General features: G+C 48.9%; 2 protein-coding genes across 2 annotated transcripts in view; both read right to left on the minus strand.

Annotated features, from left to right (window-relative positions):
* UTP4 (UTP4 small subunit processome component) overlaps positions 1-22105 on the minus strand; it is a 113290-nt gene extending 91185 nt beyond the window's left edge. Inside the window, exon 1 of the mRNA XM_050922250.1 lies at positions 22101-22105. The gene's annotated coding sequence lies outside the window, so the exon portion shown is untranslated. The remainder of the gene's footprint in view (positions 1-22100) is intronic.
* TANGO6 (transport and golgi organization 6 homolog) overlaps positions 1-25387 on the minus strand; it is an 87029-nt gene that overhangs the window by 46285 nt on the left and 15357 nt on the right. The window contains 8 exon segments of the mRNA XM_050922237.1: positions 4063-4197; positions 6986-7177; positions 8450-8576; positions 10615-10791; positions 12584-12696; positions 18333-18415; positions 22043-22205; positions 24508-24635. Of these exon segments, the coding sequence (XP_050778194.1) occupies positions 4063-4197; positions 6986-7177; positions 8450-8576; positions 10615-10791; positions 12584-12696; positions 18333-18415; positions 22043-22205; positions 24508-24635 (1118 nt within the window).

Genomic DNA, 25387 nt, shown 5'->3' on the forward strand with positions numbered 1-25387 from the left:
GGAGGGCAGGAGCAGGGGGGAGGCAGCAAAAGTCTTATATCAATTCCAAAGGATTGCGTCACAACTTCCACGACTGGGCCAATCCCCTGTCTCCACCACCAGTGCCAATCCCAGTACTGCCTCTAGTCCATACCGGAGATGCCTGCTTGGCTCTAAAACTCTACTATTGGGTCAGGGATCTCCAAGAGGCTCAAGAAACCTATCACTCCTCAGAAGAGGAAACATGCCCTCCCAATACGCATGATTGCACACCCTAATCAACAAGCTAGCAGGAGACAGACCATCTTCGGATCTCCCAAAGAGCCTCCTGCAGCAGAGCCCATGTGCATGGAATGCCCGTTTGGCATCAGTAATGTTTGAGCTTCAGGACTGACTGGATGAATCAGGCTCCATAGCTCCCTTTAGAGATGGGAAAATAAACATTATCCACTTTCTTCTGGTTGGGAAACTGAGCTCCTGCACAGTCAGGTGACTCATCCAGCACCACGCAACAAGTCCGGAGAAGAGCTAGGGACTGAACACAGAAATCCAAACTCCGAATCCCGATGCTGAAATCATGAGACTTCAACACCTTCCAAATAAGGCTGCATTGTCAATGCCTGGGATTTTAGCATCTCAGATGCTGGGGAGACTCGGGGAGCAGGGCTCTCACACCTACTTTGGTTTTCACTCTCTGCTGCACCAATGGTGTCCTTTCCCATTTGACAAATATTTTCTCTCAAGGTTGCAGAGATTAAGGTGCATTTTTCATTTACTTCCTTGTTTAATGAGCAGCACTGATTGACCTGCCTTGCTCTGGCAAAGCGCCAGCAGGAGGAGCACAAGAACTACAACCTCACAAAGGACATGTGCAGGACGGGGCAGGCAGGCATGAGAGAACCGCGGGGTTCAGCAACACAAGGGTAGATCACAAAGCTGTCCTCTGCACGCTCCTCCCAAGCTCCCTTTTACCGGGGGGAATGCACTGTGCCTAAGCTACTCAAGAATGTCGCTGGGTAGAAGTTCCCTCTGAAGCTGCAGCAATGTGTCAGATCTGCAAGAGGCATTGCGGGGTTTTGCTAGCAGCGTGTATCAGGACATGGGGGAGGATGAAAAGAAGTTCTTGCACTGAACTGCATTTCAAAAATCAGAGAGAAGGTGAGAGAGGTAATATATTTTACTGGACCAACTTCTGTTGGCGAGAGAGACAAGCTTACGAGCTTATACAGAGCTCGAAAGCTTGTCCCTCTCACCAACAGAAGTTGGTCTAATAGAAGATATTACCTCACCCACCCTGTCTCTCTAACATTCTGGAACCGACAGTTTCAAAATTCAGTCATTAGATCTGGGAAAGCAAAGACTTGAGTAGTGAAGCTGATGGTTTGCCAGTGGCTTCAGAAGATATTTTGGCAAAATTGTGCAAAACACTTAACTGAAAACCAAGATAAATATCCTCTGTGGTGGCCATTTGAGACAATACACAGAGTCCTGCATGGATACAAAATTTTCAAAAATGGTCCGCAGATGCAGATATAAAGCGAATACCCATAGATTTGCAGGACACTAAATGTTAATCTAAATGTCTGATGTCAACCACCATCTGCCCTGGGAAACCTTTCTCGTTCAATTGATTTGCACACATTAAGTTGCTTCCATTGACAATGGCTAGTGAGCGGATATGAGCTAGTGAGAATCAGGTCTGACTTAGGAGTGGGCCCATGTACAAGTGTGGAGCCCTGCTCCACTACTTCATCTGCTGCGGGTCAGGGGCACAGACCTAGAATGCACATTCTCTGTATCTGAGGAGGTGTTGCTCATGCCAGAGGAAGGAGGTAAGGCGCAGCTGATCAATGAGAAGACCCCAAAAGGAAAGCAGGAGTCTAGGTGAGAAAGAAAACCAGAAAGGGCAGAGAGTCAGCTTCTGCTCGAGTTCACACATGGTGTTTGGCTGGTTTAGATCATAGCTAGGGATGATGGCCCGCAGTGCTCTAGGCTCCCCTGCAACCAGAAGGGAAAGAAATCCATCGTGGTACATGCCCACCTTATGCGAGTGGAACACTCCCAGGCAGTGGTTCAGAGGAAGGTAAAACCCTGCCAGGCCCTGGGCAAAATTCCTTCCCAGCCCCACATTTAGCTATCAGTTTAACCCCACGCACACAACCAAAAAGTCAATATTAAATACCCAGTCCTACTTCTTAGCATATGCCCAACGTGCCTCAGGCTGCACGTGAGCAGGATTCATCACCAAATTTGGTCTGCTGGTTGCATCATCAGCTTCCCCAGTCTGGGCTGGGCACTGCAACGTGAACACTGATCCATGCTCCCACCCAGTCCCACTGACAACCTAAAATGCTGGGACTTGGCAGAGTGGAGAATGGACTTTCTGTCTTCCCCTTGTGCACATGTAGCATGATACAGTCATTAATCACATGATCACAGGCTACTGCTGAACTAACATAGCTTCATTCAAGAGTTCCACTGCTTTTCACACGAGACCACATACCATTTTTTCACACTTCTACTAACTTCACTGTCAAGACAGTCCAGAATGTTTTCACTGAAAGGGTCTCCTCTTCCGTTAATTATTTTAGTAACTTGTGAGCAAACAGATGCAACAAATTCTCTTTTCCACCAGCAGATCAGCCTTCTTTGGTATTATTCAGAAAATGAGCCAGTTGACCAGAAAGTGAATTTAGCTGCAAACTTAGGTGCTCAGCAAATGTTCACTATTATTCCCATGTCTGCTTAATTGGTAAGATGTCCTATCAGTTTAATTTATTGTGTACTTTTCATGTAAGTGACTTTCAGGGACTGACAGACATATACAGAGTAATGCACTTACAAGATGCTACACGTGAGCATCTCAGACTAAAAACATGAATATTTAAGGAATACAATGTGATCACGTAGAAACTCAGATCACCTATACCTGGTGGTAGAGTCCGGATTCTGCATGAAACTAACTGGTACTTCATGACTTGTGAGCACTGAGCTGTGCAGAATTTTTTGTATGCCATGTCCTAGGTTTCTTTACTTTAGAGAAAAAACTCATGTCAGGAGCAAGTTGATTCTCTATGACTTGGAAGCTGCTGGCATGCAAAGTACATGTAAACTCCATAATCTGGAACTAAGTGGCAAAATATTACCAGAACAACCTGTCCCCTGGACCCTAGGAGTCCCAAGACAGGGCCCTATTCTCCCTTATGCTTTAAGAGTTGTGTAGCTAGGGAAAATATTTTCTGCCTTCCCCAGCAGCAAAACCTCTAAGGTGTGTCCCAGAGCGCCTCCCTCCTGTGTACCTTACAAGGCACATGCAGGATCACTATCCTCTTCATACTTTAGAAGATTTACAGAACTAAACTAAAGGAGAAGTGTAGTAGTTTGACTAAATATGCACCCAGGCCATGTGCCTTCACTGGGTCTGTTCACAGATTTAGAGTTTGGTGGGTTTTTTGTTAGAAACACACCACATTATAAAGAGACCTTGGTTAAATGAACAAACTGAAGGAGGAAGAGGCTGCGAAATGAAGTAGGATCCAAGCCATGCAACGACTTGCATGATGGCGTGAAAATGCTTCCAAAACAGGTACAAGTGTAACCTCTTGAGCAAAGGTGCTGCTTAAATAGCAACAGGTAGACAGCTCAATTGTGAATCATCTGGTCCCTTTGTTACAACACAGCTACATCCTTCGCACATTACACACTAGCCCACTCTAGTTGATGTAATGGCATGAATCATTTTCTTGGCATCACTCTCAGACAGAAGTCAGCAGACGTGGGGGAGAGAGAAGGGACGGGAGCATTGTAGTATCCAAACCACAGCCTAAGAGTCATTCTGGTGAAGGGAAACCATGTCTGTACCAAGGGGCAAGGCACAGGAGTGGAAAGGAACTCTATTTTCAAAATTTCAATATGATCTGATCTAAACTAACCATCCAGTTCCAGCAATTCTAGTGTTGCATCTCAGCCCATGCACAGGCTGTCATGCATATGCCAGAACCGCCTGCACTGCTAGCCAGGGGCTCCAGAGGCCCTTTCATGAATTCAGATCACATGCACACATCCCATTGTGTCCTGGCTTACCTGCACTGCCCCTCTTAGCATGGCAGCCACTAGTCCCATGGACATGCTCAGAGTCTGTGCTTCCACAGTGCCCTCTGGACCCTGGGCAAGATTTGCACATGCCCGCTGCAAGGTAACTGCCACAAATTCCACCACCTGCCAAAGGAAGGGAGTTTAGGGAACAGAAGAAAAAGAAAGATCACATCATTCCAGCTAGAGACACAATGATCGTTCAGTCACCGCACCCATGGTATTGCACCCCCTATGGGCTCGCTGCAGTACACTGCACACTACAGGAGCTCTGGTCCTCTACCAGGGGAGCCAGAAAAAGACGTATTTACTTGGAAGCGGAACTTGATTCTTTGTTTGGCACTCACACCGTGCTCAGTGTTGTACCATAAACAGAAATAGACAGTTCCTGCCCCAAAGAGCTCCCAGTGCCGGACATGCTGGGAGTTCCAGAGGAAGAGGAGACAGCGTGGCTTTGCTTAATTTATTTATAAACTCACTTGGTGGGCACCAGGAAGCCACAGGAGTTTGAGAGATACTTTTAGCAAATTTGAAGTATTTCTGGAGATATGAATCCCCAGTAGCTGCTCATATATTATGAGCTTGGCCTGTCTAATTTTCTTCACTATGAAAAGCAATATTATGCCTCAACGTTCTGGCCATTTTAATTTTAACAAGCAGACTTGGCTGTCAGCACCAGGAATGCAAGGCTGCAGCCAAACCAACAGGCCTTCCCCCTCCCTCAAGTCCTTTAAACCTGAGACAAAAAACTGATATTTCTGAAACTTGATACTTAAAATACAACACTCACATCCCCCGCGTGAGTCATACATAGCAGGTTTTAGCCCAAAGCCTAGCTAGAAACTCCTTAAAAAGCACACACTGATAGACTGGGCTATAAACAGCAACAGTGGCTTGGCTTCGGTCAAGGCTTTCCAAGTCCTTTACTCCAAGGGAAGCAGCATGTTTCTTTGCTTCTTTACTACAGCCCTTCACAGTCCCTGGATGACGATAATGCAGCAGCACACTGCCTTCATTAGCAGGCCTCTGCGAGAGCAGGAGTCCTGCAAGGTCTCCAGGGAGCAGTATGTTAGCAGCCCCCGGGAGCTACCCCTTTCTGACCTGAGCTAAGCAAACTGCCAGTCTCTGCAGGTGACTAGAGGTTTGTGCAGAGCGAAAGGGTTGGAAGTGGGCAAGGACGGAGGAGGTTCTCAGAAGCAAAGAGCACTGGACTCATCACCTGATCACTGTTGGAAGGGATGACAGAGGAGGATTAAGGGTTCAAATATATTAGGAAAAAGTGAGGGCTTGAAATATTAACTAGGTAAATATAGACTGGGTAGGGGTTAAAGAGTGCAAAATATTAAGAAAGGACTGGGTTTAAAATATCCTGTAAGGACCAATTAGAAAGCTCAGTAAAACAGGGTTAGATTAACACCAGCACACATCAAAGCTGCGGGCTAGCTACAGGGTCAAACGGCAAAGCAGGAGTTCAGCATGGATCAAATACGTTCATTGAGACAATCCTGCTCCCTCCCCTTTTCGGCAGGCTGTCTTTGACTGCAAGTGCTCTGTGGCACGGACTGTGCCCTTCTCCACTCTCACCACAGCACTTTGCATCGTTTGGAGTATTCCGCGAATAAAGAATAATTGGTCTTTTCCAGAAACACACTGCAGGGTTTCCAGCCTCCAACAATTATTCCTTCTCTAGGCACATTTCATCTGTTCAAAGCGCTCCCCAATTAGGCAGAGTAAGACAAGGCCAGGGGATTAGACCTCACGCGCTCCATGCCAAGTCTGCAGTCAAGAATAGGATCAGATATTTTTTCCCATGTTTCACAACTCTCTGCAAGAAGCTTTAAAATCACAAACACATTTCCTGCCCGACTGGCTTTGGCCTTCGCCATTTGGCAGCCCAAACCTTTGATCTTCCCTTAGCTTCCTGCATTTCTAATGGAGCTCAACATTAATATAACTCTTCCGGTTCACTTCTTTGTTTGTCCACCAGCAACACTGCTGCAGCACAACTCTGGAAAGAGGCTCATTTAACGGCTGGTGCAGAGCCGGCATGGAGCACCCGAGTGCTGATTTGTGCTGGGGATGGAAGACTAGCGGCTATTCATACTTCACGCAGGGGGTTCAATTCAGAGTAACCTTCTTTGGAGTAGCTCCCAATGGGGGCCCCACGGCAAGAGGGCAGAGGGTATCTGGTCACCACATCACATTTCAACCAATCTGGAGCTCCTTCCATCCCTGAACAGCAGCTCAAATCACCTCCACAGTTTGAGTAACACAGGAGCTTCTGAATTCTCCCAATATTGTTCAAACTGCAAATGGAAGGTCAGCAGGCTCTGGGAACAAGGAGCTGGAGAAAAGTATTGGCACTCTGCTTAGCCCAGGAGAAGGTGCTGTTGGAAATGGGACATGAGCACCAAGTATGGCAAGGTCCCCATGGTCAGTGGTTCTCAACCTGGGGTCCGCAGACTATGTCTACGATTTCCAAAGGGGTCCACACCTGCATTCGAAATCTTGTAGGGGTCCACAAATGAAAAAAGAAGTTGAGAACCACTGCTCTAGATACTCAGCCCCAGCCTCTTCCAGCAGGGTGCCCACCAGTGACTGGTGTAGAAGTGCTGGCTGTGGGAAGCTCAGAACTTTTGCTGTCTCATTTTCCCAAGCAGAAGTCTCTGAGATTTCAGGCTATTCTCCCCTGCAGTCACACAGGGAACACCGCTCCTCACTGCACCCTCACCTCAGTGCATGGGAGTCAGTCAACGGAAAGGCAGTAGCCACGTCTGACTTCATGTCACACTCTGCAGACCAAGACTTATACAGGACCCACCTGAGGGTTGTTCTGTGAGCCTCAAGTCAGATGGTATTTCCCATGTGCAGTGCTGTTGCCAGTGCCATGCCCATGGGCTCTGCCAGGACCTACCTGGACAATGTCTGTGAACACTGTGTCTGAGACGCGCTCACACAGCATGGCCACCAGCTGCAGAACAAGCAGCTTCTTCTTCTGCCCCACAAGATGCTGACTGTGGTATTGCTCCAGCTCCACCAGACTCTCACAGGAGAGGGGAACAGCATCCGAGCCAGAATCATCCTTTGCAGCCACGTGAGTCAGCTCCTGTCGGGGAAGGGAGTGCACGGCACAGTCAGAAACAGAGCTAAATACAGGAAATAGGTCGCTGGGCCACCGGCAATGACAGCCCCATCCACACAGCTGGGGGCACCCAGCTGGAAACTGGCCAGCAGCAAACGTCCAAGAACAAGGTCAGATTTAAAGAGCACATCAGTATCACAGAGCAGCTGATTCTACTATAGTAGCTATAGGCCTCCAACCTTTGCTGCCATCCTCACCCTAGCCCAGAATCTTCATCCAGGTGCCGGGAGGCAGGTTGATCTGCACTAAGGCCTTGGGGATTCTTCTCCAGCCATTTTCCTAAAGCCCAAGCTTTCCAAAGGGATCTCATGCTGGTTCTGTTATCCAGGCCCGGGATCTCCCACCCCTCTCCTCATACTGCTACCACTGGCCCAAATGCTGCAGGGTGATCTTCTAGCACGTATCAGGGGAAGGAACACTAAAAGATTCCCCTAAGGATGGTCACTTTAGGGCTGTAACCTGCCAGGGTCTTGCTTGCCCATTTGCTTTGGTGCTTGCCTCAGACACACCAGAGACCCTTTGACCTCTAGCAAACTAGATTTTAACTGTATATTTCCTGACTTATAAAATGAACGGGAACATCCGCTGCACACTTTGAGAAGGGCTTCCTGGTGGTGAGCTGTGTGGCCTGGGCACCCCACTTGCTTCACACAGACGTGCCCCTGTGCTGCCAGTGCCCCTTCCCATCCATACACAGAATGAGCTCTTCTGGTTGCCATTGAAAGAGGCCCAGACAAGGAAGCGCAGCCCTCTGTGCACAGAAGAAGGGCCGTAACCAACCCCAAAGCGGGCTAGCAGGACATGGATTATACACTCTGCCCGGCAGCAGAGCAGAGCAAAGCCTGGCCCAGCCCTAGCAAACATGGCGGTGATTAGGCTGGATACGAAGCTGCAGGAAGAAAAGGAAACATGGGGCAGGGAGCTGGGGAAATGCCTTTCCTTCTCGAAAGCCAAGGAAGTGGCAGTCTGCAAAGGTAGGCATTACCCACAGCCTAAATCCCACCATTCAACTTCAGACATGTTCCTGTTCTCAGAACAAGGGTTAACCCTTTCACAGACTGAGGACTCCATGCGCCTCCTCAGGGCTTGGTGCTGGAACTGTCGCGAGATATAGCTACCCTATACCTGTAGAGGCATGGAACCATCAGGCATGTGAAAGTTAACCCTCTGGGAATGCAAGGCACTTCCTGGACCCTTGCACCCAGCACAGGCTGCTAACAGGCTGTGGCTTCTTACCTTTAAACAGCAGATGAAGAAGTCTCCAGCTAAGCCGCTCTTCTGGCAGTGAGTTAACAGGCCCACCAACTGCTCCATCTGCCACTGCTCCGACGAGACCTTCTGGTAGAGGGCCTCCTCCTCATCACTGAAATGCAGCCAACGTTTCACCCGACAGGAACCCACCCAGAGTCTCTCTGGTGTTGGTTTTTGAACTACTCCTGGCAAGAACATTTCCCTGGCATATATCATCCCCATGCGCTGTAGGGATTTCCAGAACACTTCCACAGGGGCATCCTTTCATCTCCCCATTAAGATGCAGCAGCCAGCACACAGCAGTGCTACACCCCGGTTCATGACAGGAAGCAGAGAATACCGTATCCAACAGAAATGGCAGGGAAACTTTTTCAGAGACAATGTTATTTGAAGATGGAATTTTGCCTGGGCACCAGGTCTAAGGTCCCTATTCATGTAAGAAGCATGCAGGGCTCTAATGGTCAACAGTGGCCCCCACTGCCTAGCCCACTCCAGGTGCTGTTTAAGCTAGTCAGCAGTCAGGGATCTGGTTTTAAGACTCAAACAAGCATGAAAATCACTCCCAACCCCAATGGGAGAGACCACAGACTGCTGAAGGTGTGCCCCCAACAGGATGGTCTGCCTGCCTTCTCTTTGATCAACAGCATTATACGACCTCCCTCCCAGAAGAATCCCTAATCTGCTGCTGTATGCCAGAGCCTTGTCCATGTTCCTGTGAGGGAGAGGGCTGGGGTGTGAACCCATGCTCCAGATCCAGCAGGTAACTCCAGCAAGCTACACTCTCCTACTGACATCAAGGAGCAGTGCCAAACACTTCCAGGAAGAGTTCTCAGTTGTATTTAGTAACCCCCTCAGTGAGTGCAGACAACTCCAAACTTGCTTACAGAGTAGGCCAGTGACAAAGCAGGAGTTCCTGGTTCTTTCCACCAGGTAATGCTGGCTCGTAGATACATGCCCCAAGCTGGTGATAGGCTCTGTCTGGACAGTGCTGGAGCCTGCAGTATTCCATTTACCCTCAAAGCAGACAGCGCATGGGCAATTGCCATGTAACGCCAGGCACCAACATGCCTGACCCTATCCTGGAGGGACCATCTCCAGGAGCACTGGGGGAGTTCAGTCACTATGGTTCATTCAATCTACAGAGGATGTCAACAAGAGGGTCAATTAGTACCATGCTGATGGTGCCAGATGTCCACTCCATTCATTTCACACACGTAACTTATCAGCCATTAGACCAGGGTTGGCCAACCTGAGCCTGAGAAGGAGCCAGAATTTACCAATGTACATTGCCAAAGAGCCACAGCAACATGTCAGCAGCCCCCGTATCTGCTCCCCCCAACCCACCGGCAGCCCCACTGATTAGTGCCTTCCCCTTCCTCCCTGCATCTCCCAATCAGCTGTTTCATGGTGCACAGGAGGTTCGGGGGAGGAGCAAGGACACAGCAGCAGGCTCAGGGGAGGGGGTGGGAAGGGGTGGAGAGGGGGCAGGGCCTGTGGCAGAGCCAGGGGTTGAGCAGTGAGCAACCCCCACCCAGCTCATTGGAAAGTTGGCACCTGTAGCTCCAGCCCCGGAGTCGGTGCCTATACAAGGAGCCGCATATTAACTTCTGAAGAGCGGCATGTGGTTCTGGAGCCACAGATTGGCCACCCCTGTATTAGGCTGTGATGATGTCAGACACTACCAGTCTGGTCAGAATTTGAACCAGTGATTCAGGAATGAAAGGCCATTTCCTATTCTCAGTCCCCTGAGCCATCCAGCCTCAGGCCAAAGGGCTCCCAAGAAGAAATTAATAATGCTAATAAAAGCCAACCATGAATTTTATTACTGGTTTTGTAGGTGTATCAGGGCTAAAAGTCTGGTCCAACTTCACACCTCATTAGTCCAGCAATGTTTGGCTCAGTTTGCCTGTAAAGTCCAAGTCCATCGTCCATCCCTGCCCTGTGGTGACACTCACAGGGATTACAGAATCCCCGACAACATCTTGAACCCTGCCATTTTCATATTCTGCGCATGTTGTGGAACTTTGCATGGGCACCCCTTACTGGCTGAGCCATAAAACAGCCCGAGATGTTGAATGACGACAATTGAAGGCACGCAAGGCAGTGTGTGTAAGGCTGCTAATGCAGTGTGTCACAACATAGTCTCTTACCTGATGGTCTCTTTGACAGTGATCACGGCACCACCTCCACCAGCTATTTGAAACTGGTACAGCGGATGGAGAAACTGCATGGTTCTACCCAGGCCTGCAAACCCTTCCAGGATGGAGAGCGCCACCTTTCTCTCTGACTTCTCCAAGACCCATAATAAAATCTCCTGGCATGGTGAACTGTCAAGAAAGAGAGGCCATGACAGAGTCCATCTTCTACCATTGGCATGTTGCCTTGTAACAGACACCTGGAGCAATGTCACAATGATGTTTTGTGAGCTCCAATACACAGCAAACACCATCAGAGCGACCTGGTGGCACCAGGAAGATGGCAGGTGACCACAGACACACCTTGGAAGGTTCCTTCTGTGCAGTCTCACAGATACAGTAAACCCCAGGGAGGTGACAGTTCTTTATGTGCGCTTATAAGGCAGCTGCAATGCATCACAATGGCTTCTGCTCCTCCACAGTTCAGATGCAGAAGGATCTGGGTCGTTAAAGATTTCAACCCAGCAACGAATGGATAAGCCTGACCGTGTGAATGAAAGTGGATATGCACAATAAAGACCACCTCTACACAGACTCCTTGTGGAATCTTGCATCTGACAAAGTGGGTATTCACCCACGAAAGCTCATGCTCCAAAACGTCTGTTAGTCTATAAGGTGCCACAGGACTCTCTGCTGCTTTTACAGATCCAGACTAACACGGTTACCCCTCTGATACTTGACTCGTGGGATTAGTGGCTTCTGTGCCTGAAGCCTGCCTGTAGCCCCATTCAGTGAACAGAGCTATTCCTGAGCCAAGGCATCAGAGGAGGAAATTGGGAAGAGACTGAGGTGACAGATAGCCTGTAACTCAGTAATGACTGGATGAGCTCCAGCAGCTGTTTCATGACGGTGCCAGATTCTGGAAGATTGACCAGTGCTGGGCAGCTGCCGTTTGGTTACGCTTGCTGAATTCTGGGAAAGATCCAGTGCCCTGGAAGCCCCACTCTCCCTGCAGCTGGTTTAGTTTGTTGTTTTCATTCTTTTACGATGGTTGCCCCTGCACCTTTGAAATTATTAATTATGTCTTTCTGCAGGCAAAGGCTGTCTCTCCACAGAGCTTTTTGTCAAAGCCCTTGTTCCCCTCCCAGTATTAGTAATGATGGAAGGGCTTGAGTAAACCTCCTGGCAACGTGTTTATCAAACTGTTGTCCAACCCTGCTTGGAGCAGGCCGAGAGGAAAGTGGCAAACACACCAGCAGCTGGTCTGCACTCTTGCTGCCCACATAGTACTGGTGCTACTCCAGGGGTGGAAGAACTCAACAAAGAGCTCAGTGTGTACAAAGCTACAATGGCTAGGAGAGGAACAGGTCCTGTGCACCTCCGGGAAGAAGGAAATCAGCTCAAATGGAAAACAAATGACCTTTACTTCAAACAGCCAGTGGAGCACAACGACAAAAGCAGGTCCATATACTGGAATTTATTTAAAGTTTTCCCTGTCCCTAAATCCCACCTGCACAAAAAACACCCCACACCCAGCCAAGCCCCTCGCCTCACACACACACAGCTTTCTGCTGTCCCTGGGCAACCACGATCCCTCCTTCCTACTCAGTTCCACATAGGCCAGACAGTGAACTGATTAATGGCTGATCCCTAGCCCCTAGCAGACTTGTCACCACTTCAAAGTACTAGTTTCTGATCTACCAGACGAGCACTGTATTTTACCATGGCAAGCCTGGGGGCGGTTCTGGTCTGCTGTGTGTGTCTGACATTCATAGTCGGGGTGAGTTTGAATCTAAACTCCTTGGGGCTGCAAGCTTTGCACAGGAGTGTCCTCTGGACACTTCCATCTCTGCGCAACAATAAGGCACTGATTTCTCTGTCTTTTACAGCTGGGCACCAAGCAGGGAGGATTCCCCCACCCTAGGATACAGAGCTGTGTGCCAGGTGTTACCACTTTACCTAGCAGAAGAGTTTTGCCACTTACCGTAAGTGAGACACGTTCTGCTTGGTGAAACAATAGAGAGAGAAAATCACTCCCAGAGCTGGCTGCAAAGATTCCAGCAACACATCAGAGGGCTCATTCCCAACCACACACACCTACGGAGACAGAAGGGTCAAATGTCTGACTGGAGTGCAGAGGAAGGGAAGGGAAGGGTGAAAGGCATGTGCATGCCCAGTAGGGACTGATTTCTGAACATACATGATGCAGGTTACTGCTCCCAGCCCTTCCAATTCTGAGTCCACATCCCTTGATCACACCAGACTCCTGTTTGCTATTAAGCACTGATAGCAGCCTTCATCAGCACCATCTTCTCCAGAGTCATCTAGGAACTGTCAGAGCTAAGTACAATAGGGCTTCATGCTATTTGCCTATTACAGCCAGTTACTCAGGACAGCTATCACTCAGGGTTGGGGATTAAAACTACAGACTGCAGTATTTGAAGAGACAAGTCTTTATAAACCTAGTGACCAGCATACCCAGAGTCACATCCCCATTGTTAGACAGATCAGTCCCTCGAAAGCGAAGGCGGAAAGACAACTGGGCTGCTATGTGCTGAGTGAGGTATCCAAGGAGAAGGCAGAGGGCCCGTGAGACTCAGGTTGCTGACAGGCAGCACTGTGAGGAGACTTCAGAGTGACACTCTCTCCTCCCTCCCTTTATTTCCAAAAGGCACCTGCCCAGAGCTCTATACCCCAATACATTTCAAATACCATCATAACCACCCACAGCACCCCCAGTTACCAGCCACACAGATCACCCCACATCTCCCTTCCCTGCCCCAAAGCCCAGGGAGAGAGATCCTGAAAAATCTTACAACTGACAGGTTTGTTTCGAACTATTTTTCTAAAAACCCTCACAAGATGGCTGCGGTTATAGCAATAACTCTAGATACCCAGTGCAGAAGGCTACAAGAAACAAAAAGCTCTGATTAGTTACAGAGTTACAATTTCAGGGTGTGCACATTTCTTACAGTAAATTTCAAATTAACAGGTATGTGGGTTTGTTAAAAATGTTTTTACTGGGGAGGATGCCATGAAGAGGCAAATAAAATACCAACCCTGTCAGCAAGCTGTTTGAATGATCTCCAACTCAGCAGGCTGGGAAACTGCCTGATTGGAGGACACTGTTCCTTTAAACAAGACTATTCCTCCCAGCTCCAGATTCCCCTGGCAGCTGGAGGGCAAGCAGTTCCTGGGGTTTGCTCCAATCTCAGGGCAGACTTCCAAGTGTTGCTATTGCCTGTCAGATCCAACATGCCAGCCCAGAGCGACAGGGCAGCTTAGGTGAGGAAGGAGGAGATTCTTTGGATAATATACTGGCCTATTGTTTTGATTCAGAGGGTTTTGCCCATGCTAATCCCTGTGGAGCTGTGCTTCCTACCCAGCATCTTTGGTATACAAAGCCTTCCTGGTGAAGCCCCAAGGAGCAATTCCCACTCTAGCATCAAATGACACTTGCTAGGCAAAAAACCACCCTTGCAAGCCGAAGTCTCCACTGTTAATCCCTCTGCTGTCAGGACTAAAGCACAGTGCCATAAATGAGGGATCCACCCTGCACTCCAGAGGCATTTTCATAATGAACACCAGCCACAGAGCAGCCCCCTGACTGGCCTCTGCCTGCCAGCTAGTTATAACAGATCATTACTACCCAAAATGATGCACCAATCACAGCGTTTAAAACAGGGGTGGGCAAATTTTTTGGCCCAAGGGCCACATCTGGGAATAGAAATTGTATGGCGGTCATGAATGCTCACAAAATTGGGATTGGGGTGCAGGAGGGGGTGAAGGCTCTGGGGTGAGGCCAGGGGCTAGGGAGTGGGGTATGGGTGAGGGCTCCAGCTGGGGGTGCAGGCTCTGGGGTAGGGCTGGAGATAGGGGGTTTGGGGTGCGAGAGGGTGCTCCGAGCTGGGATCAAGGGGTCTGGATGATGGGGATCAGGGCTGGGACAGGGGGTTGGGGGCACTGGAACAGGTGCAGGCTCCAGTTGGAGGTGTGGTCTCTGGGGTGAGGCTGGGGATGAAAGGTTTGGGGTGCAGGAGGGTGCTGCGGGCGGGGATTGAGGGGTTTGGAGGGCGGGAGGGGGATCAGGGCTGGGGAGCAGGGAGAGGCTCGGGGCACAGGCTCCGGGCAGCGCTTACTGCAAGCGGCTCCAAGATGCAACAGCATATCCCTTTTCCGGCTCCTACGCAGAGGTGCGGACAGGTGGCGCTGCATGCTGCCCCGTCTGCAGGTGCCACCCCTGCAGCTCCCATTGGCTGTGGTTCCCGGCCAATGAGAGCTGGGGGAGCAGTGCTTGGGGGAGGAGCGGGCAGCGTGCAGAGCAGAGCCCCCTGGCTCCTCCTATGTGTAGGAGCCAGAAGGGGTCATGCCGCTGCTTCCGTGAGCCACATGGAGTGGCCCCAACCCTGCTCCCCGGCTGGAGCACCGGAGCAGGGCATGCCCCAGACCCCGCTCCCCAGCAGGAGTTCGAGGGCCGGATTAAAACAGCTGGTGAGGCAGATCTGTCCCATAGTTTGCCCACCCCTGGTTTAAAAGCTTAGACTGCCACAGCTTCTGCCAAAGATCCGATCACTAGCTTCTTGCAGTTAAACACCATTGCTCCAGACGCTCCCCTTCTAGCCCGGAGCTTGGGATTCACAAGAGAGCAGGTTCCCCTGACACATGGCTAAGCCTCAGAGCTGGCTCACTGCAGACTGGTAACAGTCTGAGATGGGTCTGAATCTTGTTTTCTGCTAGACCCAAAGAGGCCATCTGCTGTTGTGGTCACAGCAGAGGATCAAGCACTGAGCTACTAGGGCTTTCCTGTTCCACACCTTCCTACACCAACCAGGGTGGCTAAAGGATGCCGATGGGGCTCTACACTGCTGCCTCTCTCACCATTAATATGGCTATGGTGCTGTCTCCATCAATGACAGGTCTAAGCACGGAACGCTCCATCTCGATCCAAGCACTGCTCGCATACTTAAGACTGTGCAGGCTGCAACTCAGGCTTCTGGCAACATGGCCATTTGCTCCTTTTACCCTCTCTATAGCATTTCATTGGGCAGATGTGACATATGGGAAGAGGGGATGAAGACAGTAAGATACCTGCCCAAGCCTCTCTCACCACATCAGATATCTGGACATAGTTCTGTGCCAATGAATGCGGTTTACCTTTAACAACCTAAGAGAACACCACAAGGGAAGGTTAGTTCCTCTCCACAGCCATAGCCCTGAGACCTGCATTACAGACCACCACGCCCAAAGCCACCAGTGCTCCAAAAAGCCCATCTGAATCCCTCGGATAGCATTCATCACAGTTGCTTTTCAGTTAAGAGGCAATCAATTCCATTGAGCAGTTTTCTAGCAGCAGCTTCAAGAACAATCAATCATTGTTGGGAGGAGTGCCACATAAGACATTGAGTCTGCACTAACCTTCCTGCCAGCTGAGATGTCTGCATTAACATTAAAGACAGTCAGTTATTGGCAAAAGCTGACAGTGACAGGCCCATTAGGGTAGGAAGCTCATGGTTCCATCAATTTTCCTGTCCTCTTGATTTTGCCTGCTCCCCCATCTCTTATAACCTGAACCAGAGTGCCCCCTCTGCTTTGGAGCAGGAAAACCACCATGTTTCAGTGAGCTTTGGTAGCATTTGGCACAATCACCATTAATTTTGGCCAGCTCATTCTCCTCCTCTTGATCTACACCATGCAGCAGTAGGTCTTGAAAGCACACTAGTCAATTACACTGCTTGGTAAAGATGCTGAAAAACGGGTGATGACTGATGACCAGGTTACTTGTCTGCAGTCAGGGCCGGCTCTAAGTTTTTTTGCCGCCCCTGGAATTGTGCCACCCCAAGCACGTACTTCATTTGCTAGTGCCAGTCCTGTCCGCAGTGCTGAATTTACACAACACAGAGGAATCCACATTTTGCAGAGTAAGATGAGGGTCCCTGCCCATTGCTTCAAAGCTGAATTTAAATTTAGAATTAAGCTATTACTTTTTCCTTTGCACATGGGACAGCATCATACTTACACTGAGGATGTTACAGAATGCTCCAAGGGAAGCCAATGGGATCAGGAATCCGGAAAGCACTATACTATTGACCTCCCCTCATTCTCTGACTTCTGTCATCAAGAGAAAACGTATTGACAGTAGCAGAGGTGAAGAGAACTTTATGTTTCTTTCTCACTATTCCTTCAGTGTTTTTAGAGGTACCACCCCAGATGGAAGGAATGCATCACAAAAGAGAGGAATTACACCCAAACGTGTTTCCTGCCAAGCATGAGGTAAGCACGGATGGTAAAAGCTAGGTTTTGCGGGAATTAAAATCTGTTAGCCCTCTTCCGGGAAGGTTAAAACCAGGAAACCCCTGACAGATTTCAGCTTGACAAAGACACAATATAAATGGAGATTGCTCCCAGCAGCTAGAATGAAGCTTTAGATGGAGTTTAAAGTGATTCACTTCTGTGTTTTTGGAACTACTTTCACTGCAGATCTTTTTTCATAGATTTTAAGGCCAGAAGGCAGGGCTAGATTTAGGGGCAGGTAACCCAGGTGACAGCTTAGGGGGTGCTGGGCTCGGGGTGCTGTTTTTGTTGTTAGTGGCAAAAGAGAAAATAAAACATTTAAAATAGAATGTTTCAGGTATTCCGTATATGGATTCATTTTTCACTAACTTCCTAGAATGTTCTAGACTGTTGTAGAATCTCATGGAACCTTCCAGACTTTGAGAACTATATTTTGCTCGAACCTCCTAGAATGTTGTCAGCCATGTCCTCGTGGGTATCTAAGGGGCAGGGCGGCGCCAGTCAGCCAGTGAGATATAAGAACGAACTGAAGTGAAGTGACAGCCCAGTTGCGATATTGTAAACCTTGTTTTAGTGCGTAATTGTGAAAGTGTACGTGTGTTTTAAGACTTGAGGAGTGTAAGTCGTGACCAATAAAGGACCTGTTTAATGAGATGTCTGAGATATCTATCGAACCTCTATCTACGCAACAAAAAATACCGTTACTCCTTTTGCCAGGCTTAACATGTAATGTGTGATGACTTTTTAAGACTGCTGAACACAGACTTTTGCTCTCCCTAATACTGTCCGTTTTCCTCCTTCAGGAGCTCAGTATAGGAAGCAAAAAGCTCAGTTGCAATCTAGTTTGCAGCAAGGGGCAAATTTGATAGAAAAATATCTGAAACAGAACAACAACGGGTTAACATTCTAAGGCTGTCACCTACTGTAACACTATTTAATATCGGTCCACCCAATACTGGTGCACAGTTCAATCTTTTGATGTTAGTACATTTCAGTTACTCTGAAAAGTAAAATGTTTCTCTAAGCTTAGAGGAAACAATTTTTTATTTGCTTATATATGGCATGAATAAATACAGCTTTACAGATCCTAGCATGCAAATTATCATCTTACAATGACAGGGGTAAATCATGCATTCAACTAGTGCATCAAAGTCATGAAATGGGCTACAAATGCAAAAAACATAAGGTATTCAAAAGTTTAACAAATGGAGGGGAGGCACTAAAAACACTCCTCCCTTGGGGCACCATTCCCAGAAGGGACCATGACTCCACCTTATTTCAGCATTCAGGCTGCACTGGAGATTTTGTTCTCTTTTATAATTTAGAATATTCATCTAAGTGGCTCAGCAGGTCCCAGACATGAAGACTGACTCCTGACAGACAGTTTTCTCTTCAATCCTCAAACAACTATATATATTAGAAATCCAAATTAAATACTGTACCTTGAACACATCTTCCACGCAGCGGCTGAGCTCTGCCTCTTTCACCAGCACAGTCCCTGCAGGTAAGCCTTCCATTGCCACCTCTTAAAAAAGAAAAAAGAAGAAAAAAAAAAGAAAAAAAAAACCAGAAAATGAGCATCAAGACTCTGCTGCCACATGCACCTTCACTACACACCCTTCAGGAGCAGGAGTGTGACACCGTCTTGGCACATTGCTACAGTACCCAAAGCAGTTTAGTAGAGCAACACTGGAACATACATGTGCAAATAGGTTATAGAATAATAGATGGAAGGAAGTGAAGAGTTAAGGGTGAAATCAGCAGTCCCCAGGTCTATTCTACAAAGTTAGGCTGACATAAGCCACCTTGATCTAGCTGCACACGTGTCTACACTTAAATTGGTCTCCAATTAATGTAAGCGCTCCATGACACTGACATAGTAACACTATCTCCCCGAGTGGTATTGAGCCATGTTGAGGCTGATTCAGCATGAGCGTGAACACTGCGCTACCTATGTCGACCCTAACAGTCCTCCAGCAGCTGTCCCACAATGCCCAACACTGACCTCTCTGGTCTAAGTTGTGAACTCCACTGCCCAGGGGTCATGCAGACGGGAGGGCCCCCCACCCTTCTCTTTAAAGCCCTGCAAATTCTTGAAATGCCTTTTCCTGATTGCCCAGAATGGTGAGCACACCTAGCAGCTCTCCATTATTGCATGCAACTGCCCAGCTGACCATGATGGCTACATGCTCCACACATAGAATCATAGGATAGAAAGGGACTCGAAAGATCGTCTAGTCCAGCTCCCTGCACTCATGGCAGGACTAAGTATTATCTAGACCATCCCTGAGATTCCACAACCTCCCTAGGCAATTTATTCCAGTGATTAACAACTCCAATAAGAAGCTTTCCTAATGTCCAACCTAAACCTCCCTTGCTGCAATTTAAGCCCATTGCTTCTTGTCCTATCCTCAGAGGTTAAGGAGAATAATTTCTCTCTCTCCTCCTTGAAACAACCTTTTTTGGGGAAGAATTACTTCTTGTGTCTTGCTTACATGCTCCAGCCTGGAGCAGACAGGAGATATTGGATCCCCTGAGCCTGTGCAGACACTGCTGTGGACCAGCCATAGAAATATCAACATCTACGAGCAGATTGCACAGGGATGCAGAAAGGACCAGCAGCAGCGACACATGAAAGCGAAGGCACTGTGGCAAACATACCAGAAGACCAGGGAGGCCAACAGTTGATCCGGTGTCAAACTACAGACCTGCCACTTTTACAAAGAGCCACATGCCATACTTGGTGGAGTCACCAACAGCACCCTGCACACCACCATGGACACTTCCAAGGAGCCGAGCCACAGGCCTCTAGCCTGAAAAGCAAGGATGGGGAGGAGGAAGAGGAGGAATTGGGGACATACAACCAGGGGATTCAGTTATGCTGCAAGCCAGGGCCTGTTTGAGACTCCATCAGAGTCTAACAAGGACCAGGGGGAGGATCCGTGGGTAAGTATGTAATGTAAATTTATTTCCCATTTCAGTGATGGCGATGTTACAAGAGACACTGACTGACAAAACCACAGCAATTTTGTGCACTCAGCCATCATTAATTGGAAGTGAGAATATCTCGTAGTCAAGAATAACTTGGGTGTTGTATAAGCATACAAAATAGCTGCAGCGGCAGTTTTGCTGATAAGGATCAAAAGTAAAACTTGGAAGAACCATGAGAATGGGTTAAACTGTGAACAGCTGGCAATAGATCTAGGGCAGTGGTCAGCAACCCGTCGATCGCGATTGACTGGTCGATACTGGGGACGCTCCCAGTTGATTTGTGATCTCCAGTGGTATAGCAGGACTGCCACTAAGGCAGGCTCCCTGCCTGCCACGGCCCCACGCTGCTCCCAGTAGCAGCCAGCATGCCCCTGCAGCCCTGGAGGGGCACAATGGTCTCTGCGCACTGCTGCCTGCAGCTCCCATTGGCCAGGAACGGGGAACTGTGGCCAATGGGAGGTTTAGGGACAGTGCCTGCAGAGAGGGTCAGCACGCAGAGCCACATGCCCCCTGCACCCCACCCCCGCGGGAGCTGCAGAGATGCATTGGCCCCTTCCATAGGGTGACCAGATGTTCCATTTTTAAAGGGACAGTTCTGTTTTTTTGGGTCTCTCTCTTATATAGGCGCCTATTAACCCCCACCCCCATCCCGTTTTTTCACAGTTGCTATCTGGTAACCTATGCTTCCGAAAGCAGCGCGGGGCAGAGGCAAGCAGGGAGCCTGCCTTAGCCTTGCTGCACCTCCAACTGGGAGCTGCCCGCGGTAAGTGCCGCCCAGTGGGAGGCTGAATTCCAACCCCCAGCCCTGATTCCCCTCCTGGAGCCAGCACCCTTCACCCCCTCCTGCACTCTGAACCCCCTGCTCCAGCCCTGACCCCCTTTTCAGAGCCAGCACCCTGTACCCCCTCCTGTACCCCAGCATCCTGCCCCATCTCAAAGCCCCACCTTGCATACAAACACCCACCTAGAGCTTGCACTCCTCACCCCCTCCTGCACCCCAACTCCCTGCCCAAGGCTCAGCCCAGAGCTCCTCCCACACTGCGAACCTCTTGCCCCAGCCCAGAGCCCGCACGCCCTCCCAAACCCCAACCCCCTTCCCCAGCCCGGTGAAAGTGAGGGAGGGTGGGGGAGAGCAAGCAATAGAAAGAGGGGGGAATGGAGTGAGCTGGGCTTTGGGGAAAGAGCAGGGCAGATCCTGGGTTGCCCTTAAATTCAAAAAGTGATCTTGGGCGTAAAGAAGTTGGAGACCCCTGATCCAGGTGTTCCTGATTATGAGGTTTTGCTGATGTCAGGCTAGGAGCTGCTTGCTGATGACAGGAAAATTGATTGTTTGCAAGGGTTACTATGAGTTATTCGCTTTGTTTTGGGCAACCTATAAAAACATATGTCAGAATATGTAAATTGGAGAAGTTTTCCTGCTTGCTCAGAGGCTGACAACACACTCCCCAGCAGCTGGGAGGAAGTGTGGCCACCAGAAACCTGCCACTGACGGCTCAACACCACCTCAGACTTCGGAAGTAGCAGAAGCCCTGCCCCGTGAGTCATTTAACAGTGTGGTAGACTGAATAAAGCACTGCAGAACATCATGTAGCCTCTGATAGCAGGTGACTTAGCACAGGAAGGTACCATCCGTCTCACTAGCACTGCCACACTAGAAACAGACTTCTCTCCTCACACCACTTCCCACAGCGAAAACCAGGCCTCCATGCACGAAGGGGACTGGTTTCTGTGCACTGATTTCAGAGAAGGAAGTCATTCCTCAAACCTCTTTAAGAATGGAACATATGTAGCTATCATGGGGTGGAATCAGAATCTGAGACGCGTGTCTCAAATACAATCCACCCAGCTGTTCCTTAAGCAGCACAACCAGAAAGAGGCAGAGGTCTGGGCGGGCTATAAAAACAAAGTGTTCCTGGACCAATGCCTCTTTCTATATGTTCCAGTTTGAGCCTAGACACTGAGCAGCCAGCTAGCCAATCAAGAGGAACCCTTGATGGAAGGACCAGGACCCTGGATCTGCAGAGATTACTCCATGGGATTTGTTTCAGGGCGATAAGCCCACAGATGCATGACAGAAAGAGAAACTCATCTTCCCTTTTCAAGGGAGAGGTTTTGCCTGATATGTTACAGGATCACATGACCAAGAGAGATGGACCGTTACCTGCCATATCCCAGCATTGGAGAAGTGGTGCTAGCATGGGATGGAGCAAATATTTCACTGCCAGCTGAGGATGTTCTCTGGCCACGGTGAGAAGAGCCGTGGTGGCAACTCTCTGGAACTGGTGTGTTGTCAACTTCTCCTGAATATGCAGTAAGTCTAGAATCTGGAATGTAAATTACACATACAACACAGGTCAAGAAACAAAGAGAGCAGCTAACTTCTAGCCAACAGATGAGAATGAGGAGCTCTATTAACTTCAATTCAACTGAGTGCAATGCATGAGGAGGCATCTCAGCTATGAGTCTGGCAGAGGCAGGGCTCCTCCACAGTATGTTCTGCCGTGAAGAGTGGGGGAGGAAATATGGGAATTTTTTTCTGAGATGAGCTAGGACACCAACACCTGCAGCATCTTTGGGGGCAAGGGCTGAGAAGAAGCAAGAGCTCCATGGGGGAGCATTTCTTAAATTCTAGTACCTTTTCATAGCTTGGGCAGCGTTGCCTAGTGAGAAGGCATCAGGCTCCAGGGGTCTATTCCAGACTCTCTATTTCCTGACTGTACAGTCTTGGACAGATCTCCTAAACTCTCTGCACATCAGCTTACCCTCTGAAGTGGGGTAATGCTTCACAGGCTTGTTTAAGGTTTAATACACATTTACAAAGGGATTTGAGACCCTTAAATGAAAGAAGATACAAGAAGAGCATGTGAGTCACAAAGAGAGAAGGCAGTTTGGCCAGCTAGGATACTCATGTTGAAGACATGTCATCAAGGAAACACAATGGCCCATGGACAGCGATCAGCAAGAGAAATGCTCAGGAGGACACAGTAAAAGTAAAAGAGAAATCGTTTGACTTATCAGCTAAAACAAATGCCTATCAGCCTAGGATAGAAAGAGCCTGTAACAGAGCCACATGTTCTCCCCTACACTGGAGTGTTGGGCTCCTCTGTTGGGTTACCCCATGGTCAGAGCTAGAACTGCACATAAAATGCAGGATAATTATTGCTAACTTATGCTAGCAGGTGGATCTCATTAGCTCCAAGGCTGTAAGAGGGGCAGTAACTTGGAGTTTCCCTAGGGCTACGTCTTCACTACCTGCCATATCGGCGGGTAGCAATCGATTGCTCGGGGATCAATATATTGCGTCTCATCTAGACACGATATATCGATCCCCGAACGGGCTTATATCGATTCCGGAACTCCACCAACCCCAACAGAGTTGCGGAGTCGACATGGGGAGCCACGGACATCGATCCCACGCCGTGAGGATGGTGAGTAATTCGATCTTAGATACTTCGACTTCAGCTACGTTATTCACATAGCTGAAGTTGCTGTGATGCAGTAGGGACTGTCTGTGTGGGGAGTGGGAGAGCAGGGGAGGACTTTAGGAGATGGACGATGCCAGAGCCTGTAACCTGAGCTAGGTAAGGGAGGGGAAAGGTCAACACCTTTGCCCGGGAAGGGGACAAAGGAAGGGAGTGGCAGGAGGGAAGCAGTTAGAGTTTGGGGCTTGGGGCTGTGTGGGCGGAATTCAGGGTATCCTAGCTAGGATCCAAGCACCCTGAAAGCCCAGAAGGACTCGGTGGAGGGGGCCTGACTGTGCCTGCAAGCTCTGCTGTAACCTGTGTTCCTGTTGTCCAATAAACCTTCTGTTTTACTGTCTGGCTGAGAGTCACTGTGGGTCCCAGGAAGAGGGGTGCAGGGCCGGACTCCCCCACACTCCGTGACAGTTGCGTATCTGAGATTGATTTTCCCCTGTAGTGTAAACCAGCCCTCTGACAGAGAGAACTAGGAGCTAAGACAGAAGAGTTCCTGAAAGGTGAAGCTGAAGCTCATGTTTTTTTATTACTTTGGTTATTTAAGGAGCACATAAAGCCAAATCCTGGAAAGGGGATAAGTTTAGATAAGGGCTAGGCAGCCTATGGCACACCTGCTGAAGGCGGCACACAGGCTGATTTTCAGTGGCACTGACACTGCCCGGGTCCTGGCCACCAGTCCGGGGGACTCTGCATTTTAATTTAATTTTAAATGAAGCTTCTTAAACATTTTAAAAACCTTATTTACTTGACATACAACAATAGCTTAGTTCTGTATTATAGACTTATAGAAAGAGCCCTTCTAAAAATGTTAAAATGTATGACTGGGACGCAAAACCTTAAATCAGAGTGAATAAATGAAGACTCGGCACGACTTCTGAACAGTTGCTGACCCCTGGTTTAGATGATCTATGGTGTGTACACACATGGCAGGGTGGGAATTTCTCCTGTTTACAGATCCCCAGTCAAATCTTCTCCAATTCGGCTCTAGTTCTGTACTGGATCACACTCACAACAATGCCATGCCGCACGCTATCCCCTAGTTAGGGAGGCAATGGTATTTCATACTGAGGGACCATGGGCTAAGCACATAATCCCCTGCTCATAGGCACTGCAGACATGCTCTGGTGAGAATGGGGAGCGAAGGGCATACCTGTGGGCACACCTGTCGATAGTAATCTTCCAGGGACAGAGATTGCTGAGGACAGGAGGCCAAGATCCTAGCAACCATGTCACACTTTCTCCAATCTGCAGCTGCTGCTTCAGCGCCGCTGCCACCAGCTGAAAGCAAAGGAGAGCAGGACACAGACTCCATTAGACTTGAGCCTTCCCAGGTTTTTTTCCTAAAGCGAGACACTTAAGGCTAAAAGTCCGATTTTTGTTTTTAACAATCTCCTCAGCCCAGGTGTTTTTCAGGTGACTGCCCTGCTGCTTTGGAGAAAGGGAACAACGTGTTATCAAAGGCCTTGGACTCCAGCAGCCAATTCCCACCCACAAGCATAACAGCCAAGCACTGGAGGCAGGTGCTGATCTCAAGACCCTCTCAGAGAGCACAGCACAAGACTCTGACCACCCTAGCCAGGGTTCTGGGAGTGCAGGCTATGGAACACAAGTCCCTGACGTCATGTTCACCTAGTCTTGGTGAGAAACCCCTTCCTGAGCTAACTGGCAGGCCTTGAGATCCCAAACCCTATTGGGTGTGGAATCGACCTCACTCCTCTACAGATCATTATGATTTACTAACACAGAGCACTGCTCCCGTGCACCAATGCCCTTTACAGAAATAGGCGCTAATAAAAAAATCAATAATACAGATCTTTAAACACAAACTTACTCTTCACAAGAGCAAGGAACTGGCATTTCATATACACAGTTATTTCTGCTCTAGGTTTTGTCATTTTATTTATATTTTGTCAATAACTGTAGACGTTTCCAGTCCCAGAACCCAGAAATGTAACAACGCACCCTGACAAAAGGAATCTTGAAGTTCAGGAGCTCGGTACTCCCTTTTTAAGACCAGAAGCAATCATAAC

Source organism: Gopherus flavomarginatus, chromosome 14, assembly GCF_025201925.1.
Source record: "Gopherus flavomarginatus isolate rGopFla2 chromosome 14, rGopFla2.mat.asm, whole genome shotgun sequence".
In the NCBI taxonomy this organism is placed as follows: domain Eukaryota; kingdom Metazoa; phylum Chordata; order Testudines; family Testudinidae; genus Gopherus; species Gopherus flavomarginatus.